The following is an 8,895-nucleotide window of genomic DNA, read 5'->3' as shown; positions in this document are numbered from 1 at the left end:
ATGCGAGAGGCTCTGATTTTCCTCGCTCACGCCTACGAGACGAACAGCACGCTGCTGAAGCACGGAGAGAGGCGGGGCTTAGAGAAATCTCTCATCTCCGTCTACAGGAGGAAATGTCTCACTGTGAGTAACACAGGCCGAGTGTGGAGACAGAGCTGAGCTCAATAGTAAAGCATACCAAAATAACAATTATCATTTGTTTAGATCTCGATCTGTCTTCATATATATATTTATATATCTGTCTTCATATATATATTTATATATCTGTCTTCATATATATATATTTATATATCTGTCTTCATATATATATATTTATATATCTGTCTTCATATATATATATTTATATATCTGTCTTCATATATATATTTATATATCTGTCTTCATATATATATATTTATATATCTGTCTTCATATATATATTTATATATCTGTCTTCATATATATATTTATATATCTGTCTTCATATATATATATTTATATATCTGTGTTCATATATATATTTATATATCTGTCTTCATATATATATATTTATATATCTGTCTTCATATATATATATTTATATATCTGTGTTCATATATATATTTATATATCTGTCTTCATTTATATATATTTATATATCTGTGTTCATATATATATTTATATATCTGTCTTCATATATATATATTTATATATCTGTCTTCATATATATATATTTATATATCTGTGTTCATATATATATTTATATATCTGTCTTCATTTATATATATTTATATATCTGTGTTCACATATATATTTATATATCTGTCTTCATATATATATATTTATATATCTGTCTTCATATATATATATTTATATATCTGTTCATATATATATTTATATATCTGTCTTCATATATATATTTATATATCTGTGTTCATATATATTTATATATCTGTCTTCATATATATATATTTATATATCTGTCTTCATATATATATATTTATATATCTGTGTTCATATATATATTTATATATCTGTCTTCATATATATATATTTATATATCTGTCTTCATATATATATATTTATATATCTGTCTTCATATATATATTTATATATCTGTCTTCATATATATATATTTATATATCTGTGTTCATATATATATTTATATATCTGTCTTCATATATATATTTATATATCTGTGTTCATATATATATATTTATATATCTGTGTTCATATATATATATTTATATATCTGTGTTCATATATATATATTTATATATCTGTGTTCATATATATATTTATATATCTGTCTTCATATATATATATTTATATATCTGTGTTCATATATATATTTATATATCTGTCTTCATATATATATATTTATATATCTGTCTTCATATATATATATTTATATATCTGTGTTCATATATATATTTATATATCTGTCTTCATATATATATTTATATATCTGTCTTCATATATATATATTTATATATCTGTCTTCATATATATATATTTATATATCTGTGTTCATATATATATTTATATATCTGTCTTCATATATATATATTTATATATCTGTGTTCATATATATATTTATATATCTGTCTTCATATATATATATTTATATATCTGTGTTCATATATATATTTATATATCTGTCTTCATATATATATTTATATATCTGTGTTCATATATATATTTATATATCTGTCTTCATATATATATATTTATATATCTGTGTTCATATATATATATTTATATATCTGTGTTCATATATATATATTTATATATCTGTGTTCATATATATATTTATATATCTGTCTTCATATATATATTTATATATCTGTGTTCATATATATATATTTATATATCTGTCTTCATATATATATATTTATATATCTGTCTTCATATATATATATTTATATATCTGTCTTCATATATATATTTATATATCTGTGTTCAAATATATATTTATATATCTGTGTTCATATATATATTTATATATCTGTGTTCATATATATATTTATATATCTGTGTTCATATATATATATTTATATATCTGTGTTCATATATATATATTTATATATCTGTGTTCATATATATATTTATATATCTGTCTTCATATATATATTTATATATCTGTGTTCATATATATATATTTATATATCTGTCTTCATATATATATATTTATATATCTGTCTTCATATATATATTTATATATCTGTGTTCATATATATATTTATATATCTGTGTTCATATATATATTTATATATCTGTCTTCATATATATATATTTATATATCTGTGTTCATATATATATTTATATATCTGTCTTCATATATATATATTTATATATCTGTGTTCATATATATATTTATATATCTGTGTTCATATATATATTTATATATCTGTCTTCATATATATATTTATATATCTGTCTTCATATATATATATTTATATATCTGTCTTCATATATATATATTTATATATCTGTCTTCATATATATATATTTATATATCTGTCTTCATATATATATATTTATATATCTGTCTTCATATATATATATTTATATATCTGTGTTCATATATATATTTATATATCTGTCTTCATATATATATTTATATATCTGTGTTCATATATATATTTATATATCTGTGTTCATATATATATTTATATATCTGTCTTCATATATATATATTTATATATCTGTGTTCATATATATATTTATATATCTGTGTTCATATATATATTTATATATCTGTCTTCATATATATATATTTATATATCTGTGTTCATATATATATTTATATATCTGTTCATATATATATTTATATATCTGTGTTCATATATATATTTATTTCTTGTTGGATATGTCGGAATGCAGGATTGCTTTTTATTTTATTTCATTGTACCTGGTGCAATGCAATAAAGAATTGTATTATATTTATAAATACTGTTTGGCAAAGTCAAACCTCCTCATCCTCATCATCTTCCTCCTCCTCCTCTTCCTCCTCTGCACTATTAACTATTTGTATCTGTTGTATTGTGTTGCACTGTGGGAGGAGCCTGTGACCTCAGATATGATATACTATAAGCTATATACTGGTGACAATAAGAGCCTTGACTCTTGACCTCTTGACCCCCTGCAGGCGTTGAATGACAGTGCGTCCCAGCTGTTCTGCAGTGGGGATCAGCACAGTGTGGAGGAGGGGGTTTCCATCATGGAGGAGGCTGTGATCCCCTGCCTTCACCTGATGAGTCGAGAGCAGAGTCCGACCCGAGAGGACCGGGACGCCATGGAGAGCATCCGGAGCCACTGGTGCTGCTGCCTGGGGAGAGACATGGAGGGTAGGAGGAGCGAATACTCAGTCATCAGAGAGGGCAAAAGTACACACATCCTTTACTCAAGCAGAAGTACAGATACTTGTGTTTAAAAATACTCTGGTGAAAGTAGAAGTACTGACTAAACTTCTTTACTCAAGTCTAAGTAAAGAGGGCTTTGAAATGTACTTCAGTAAAAAGTAACGTACAGGTATTTGTGTTCAACATGTGAGAAGTAGAAAGTTCAGGTATTTGAGTTCAAAGTGTAAGAAGTAGAAAGTACAGGTATTTGTGTTCAACATGTGAGAAGTAGAAAGTTCAGGTATTTGAGTTCAAAGTGTAAGAAGTAGAAAGTACAGGTATTTGTGTTCAAAATGTAAGAAGTAGAAAGTACAGGTATTTGTGTTCAACATGTAAGAAGTAGAAAGTACAGGTATTTGAGTTCAACATGTAAGAAGTAGAAAGTACAGGTATTTGAGTTCAAAATGTGAGAAGTAGAAAGTACAGGTATTTGAGTTCAACATGTAAGAAGTAGAAAGTACAGGTATTTGTGTTCAACATGTGAGAAGTAGAAAGTACAGGTATTTGAGTTCAACATGTAAGAAGTAGAAAGTACAGGTATTTGAGTTCAAAATGTGAGAAGTAGAAAGTACAGGTATTTGAGTTCAACATGTAAGAAGTAGAAAGTACAGGTATTTGAGTTCAAAATGTAAGAAGTAGAAAGTACAGGTATTTGAGTTCAAAATGTGAGAAGTAGAAAGTACAGGTATTTGAGTTCAACATGTGAGAAGTAGAAAGTACAGGTATTTGAGTTCAACATGTAAGAAGTAGAAAGTACAGGTATTTGAGTTCAAAATGTGAGAAGTAGAAAGTACAGGTATTTGAGTTCAACATGTGAGAAGTAGAAAGTACAGGTATTTGAGTTCAAAATGTAAGAAGTAGAAAGTACAGGTATTTGTGTTCAACATGTAAGAAGTAGAAAGTACAGGTATTTGAGTTCAACATGTGAGAAGTAGAAAGTTCAGGTATTTGAGTTCAAAATGTGAGAAGTAGAAAGTACAGGTATTTGAGTTCAACATGTAAGAAGTAGAAAGTACAGGTATTTGTGTTCAACATGTAAGAAGTAGAAAGTACAGGTATTTGAGTTCAACATGTAAGAAGTAGAAAGTACAGGTATTTGTGTTCAACATGTAAGAAGTAGAAAGTACAGGTATTTGAGTTCAACATGTAAGAAGTAGAAAGTTCAGGTATTTGAGTTCAACATGTAAGAAGTAGAAAGTACAGGTATTAGTGTTCAACATGTAAGAAGTAGAAAGTACAGGTATTTGAGTTCAACATGTAAGAAGTAGAAAGTACAGGTATTTGAGTTCAACATGTAAGAAGTAGAAAGTACATGTATTTGAGTTCAACATGTAAGAAGTAGAAAGTACAGGTATTTGAGTTCAACATGTAAGAAGTAGAAAGTACAGGTATTTGTGTTCAACTTGTAAGAAGTAGAAAGTACAGGTATTTGAGTTCAAAGTGTAAGAAGTAGAAAGTACAGGTATTTGTGTTCAACATGTAAGAAGTAGAAAGTACAGGTATTTGTGTTCAACATGTAAGAAGTAGAAAGTACAGGTATTTGAGTTCAACATGTAAGAAGTAGAAAGTACAGGTATTTGTGTTCAACATGTAAGAAGTCAAAGTAAAAAGTTGTCAGAAAAATAAGTAGTGGAGTAAGTACTGATACCAGAAACATGTACTTACTGTAAGTACAGTAACAAAGTATTTGTACTCCACTACTTCCCACCTCTAATAATAATGCGTTGTTATCGAGCGCTTTTGTTGAAACTCAAAGACACAAAGCATTATTAAAAGAACACTTAAAACACAACATTAATGACAGATGATTAAAAGCAGTTCTGAAGAGGTGAGTTTTGTGATTTGAACACGGTGAGAGAGTTCAATCAGTTAAATTCCATTATTATTATTCATTCTGAAATAAAGCACAGCTGCAGATCACTTGTTTATACCCAGGTGGAAAAGGGTTAGACATGGTTCGACCTCGTGGTGGAAGTAACAACGTTTACATTTACTCAGGTACTGTACTTAATTACTATTCGGACAAAGACTATATTTGAGTATTTCCATTTGAGTTTCTCTAATGTTTAAACTTATATTTATTGCATGTTATTGTATTTTGAGACGGAGCAACTGTAACAAAACCCCAATTCCCCCAGAGATGAATAAGATATTTTCTATTCTGCTTCGTATTCTTAATCTGCAGATTTCCATGCGTCCTTATCTGAGCACAATGAGAAGAAGTAGTATCTTTAAACAGTAAATGCAAAAGTAAAATAAAAAATTTAAATAATAATAACATTTACTTGCATTGCTCCTAAGGCAACCAAACAATTAAAAACAGACCAACAGAACATACAAGTGGAAAGAGGGTCACTTTGATTTGTACAACAAAGTTTGTTAATGTGATTTATTTTTAGCTCTAAATCTTTTGTTGCATTGACGAGAAAAAATGGAACTATATAAACTAATGTGATTTATATAACGCTCTTCCTGGTGCTCGACGCGCTTAGCTAACCCCTCTTTCTCTGTGCTGCTCTTCCTGTTTTCAGACTCCTTGCAGGAGAAGCTGGGGGAGTTTCTGCCCCGGGTTCTGGACGGTTCTGCTGAGAGGATCGTTCTCAAAGACCCCCCCAAAGTCCCGGTGACGGCGGCCCACGACCTGTGCAGCCGCCTGGCCGCCGTCATGGAGTCCCTGCACAAAACCTCCGTCGTCAGCGTTCAGTAAAACCCCCAAATAAAAGCTCCTTTAATCGAGGGTCCGACCGTTGTGTCTGCCGGTTTAGCCCGGCTAGCTGGAAGCTCCAGTGGTGGAAAGTAATGGTACACATGTGGGTTACTTTTATATATGTCTTTTCTTCCTGTGGCACTTTATACTTGTACTACATCCAGGAAGGAAATATGGTACGTTTTAGTCCACTGCATAAATGACGCTGCTTATACTACTTTAATTTTAAATTACGAAACATACAAAGAACTTTGAAAAATATATGTTTTGATGTTGATTAAACTGTCCAGCCTTGTGAAAACACTAGCAATTCACAAACCAAAAACATTTCATATTTCATTTTGATCAAATGTGAGGATTTACCAGATTATTCAAAAAATAATTAATTTAAGAATTTTGACTTTCTTTCTGTAATGAGTACTTTTACTTCACACACTTTGAGTACATTTTCTTGACGCTATAATACTTCTACTTAAATAACATTCTCAATGTGGTACTTTTACTTGTGGAGGAGTATTAGTACTTTTACTTAAGTAATGGATCAGAATACTTCTTCCACCCCTGATAGGCTCTCTTTTATGGGATAGATTGGGGTAGGAAACATGAATGCAGCCCCAAGCCTGTTGAAATACTCAAACAGAAGTCCTTAAAGCAGCAGTAGCAGGTTTTGCAAAAGTAGTACACTATCATATTGAATAACTGGTGAAAGTATGTATTAGTTTTGACCAGATATGAGTTTAAATACTGGCACTGAACTGAGTAGGAAGTGAGCGGATTGGTAGGATTTGTTGTTGTGTTGCTAAGCAGTGTGAATGCACATTAAGGCCTTTAGACAGGGCTAAAAGAAACCCTAGTTTATTACTGCACGGTAACTGATGGTTTTATTATTAAATCTATGTTTTATATAACGTTACCAGGACATTTTACGTGAAACTAGAAAGAAACATATCCACAGATCTATTAGGCATAAGAAAATGATGGAAGTTGATCTGTGCACTAGAGCTAATGCACCTCTGTTAACCATGTAAAGCCTTTGAGAGGAAACATATGGGACAAGAGAGGAAGTGCTTTCTGTCTGGTGTCACTTGTACTCTGTGATGATGCTCAATAAATGTTTTAAATACTCTGTGTACACCTTTGTTATTATCTGTTAAAGTAGTGGGAGTTTGCTCAAATAATATCAGCTGTTATGAGCAATTACATTTTAGAAAATATATATTTATTTTGCCGTTTTTATTTTGACATGTATGTAGGTATGTTCATTTGCACACAGTATATTGGTCATGGTAGCTCACTATTCTGAACGCATACATGTAAACACTGCTGCCATTGTCATCATCACAAGAACAGCAGGATGACCAACTCTATCCTCAGGATGTCATGTACACATTCGTAAGTTCTCTCTATTCTGCATCCTCATGCAGCAATCACGGGGTGCATGAAGAAAATGTTGTCTGAATAACTGAAATACAATTGTGCAGCTGACCCATGATGGTGCATAGAAACATGCCCTTTTGGAGGCCTGTATTGTGGATTAAATGTGTCCTAGTATCAAAGAAAACTGGATAAAATGTCTCCCATTGGTGCCTTTTCAGTGGAGATAATGCATAGAGTTCCCATAGGGATACCTAAGAGCAGAGGAAAGGGGATAAAGTGGACTCTAGCTGCCCTTCCAGTGGAGAAAACCAGATAAATAGCACAACATTAGCTTAGCGGTAGTGACGTGTCATGTAGTCATGTGACCGTGCTGTAGTTCCTGTATAGCCTAACGTTAGCTTTTTAATTCAACAATCATGGTCTGAAAATAGCACCTTGAAAGAAGCATCTGAGTGGCGGCCGGCCCATAGGGGCACTAGGGGCGCTGCCCCCCCCCCCCCCCCCCCCCCCCTCTTCCCACATGTTTGATTGTCATTACAAATTTAAAATAAATAAAAATATATATTTAAAAAATATATTTTATTTTTATTTTTAATGAACAAGGTAAATATGATATAGTTGGTATCAGTAAAATGTATAATCTACAATAAAATCTCGTTTAAAATTGTGTTACGATGTCTAAAGTTACTGATAAGTCACATGTTTCCTGCCTGGCCGCAGCGTGTATCATTACCATCAGGGGTTAAGTTGGGGTTTGATATGTGGGGGGGGGGCGGAGGTCGAGGATCTCATTATTTGACCTTAAGGGGTATACACTGTGGCCCTAAAGCAACTGCTCCATTATCTGTGTCAAATGCACACATTGATGCCACCAAATATCACAATAAAAATAGAAAGTACTACAAACTGGAATTCATTTACATCTTAAATTATTAATATATACACAAATATCCAACATTCAAATTGCTTTTTTAAATCAACACTCCTCTGCACACTTGCTAAAGAACATTTGTGTGGAAATCTCAATTCATTTGTAGGGCTGCGTGAGTATGGCCAAAAGTATGGGAGTAAATCTCACTGTAAACTATTTAATCATAACCAAAATCTGTGTGACCGACCATAACTCAGCTTTATGCAGACATACATTTAGCATGGTGTACAAGGCCGCTTTTTGGCATAGGCGGTCGCCTAGGGTGCCAGATCTGAAGTTGTACCCATGGGTGTATAAAGAAGAGTTCTACCGCAAAGTTATTCTCCGTGTGGACTTCCGGCAACAATCTTGATTCTGATTGGCCAGAAGACTCGAAAAACATCAGCAAAGATGTTTTATTGAGAAGATGATCACTACTTGACAGATGTTTTCAAAACCGTTTATGGTCTCCGGTACTTTCAGTCCAACGCCTACTGCATGCACAGCGTTAGAAAATCGGGCCTTCAAAATAAAAGTTT

The 8,895-nt window shown here is 31.2% G+C and overlaps 1 protein-coding gene across 1 annotated transcript; it reads left to right on the top strand.

Annotated features, from left to right (window-relative positions):
* On the top strand, positions 1-7,201 carry LOC307018419 (ubiquitin carboxyl-terminal hydrolase 28-like; the record flags this gene model as incomplete). The annotated part of the gene is made up of 3 exons (XM_079648653.1): positions 1-123; positions 3,110-3,308; positions 5,894-7,201. The coding sequence occupies 3 exons, from the start codon at positions 1-3 to the stop codon at positions 6,067-6,069; spliced, it is 498 nt and encodes a 165-aa protein (XP_079504779.1). The 3' UTR covers positions 6,070-7,201.
* Between the last annotated feature and the right edge of the window lie 1,694 nt (positions 7,202-8,895).

This window comes from Notothenia rossii (genome assembly GCF_949606895.1).
Source record: "Notothenia rossii genome assembly, chromosome: 9".
NCBI lineage: Eukaryota > Metazoa > Chordata > Actinopteri > Perciformes > Nototheniidae > Notothenia > Notothenia rossii.
This window is presented reverse-complemented; position numbering and strand designations above follow the sequence as displayed.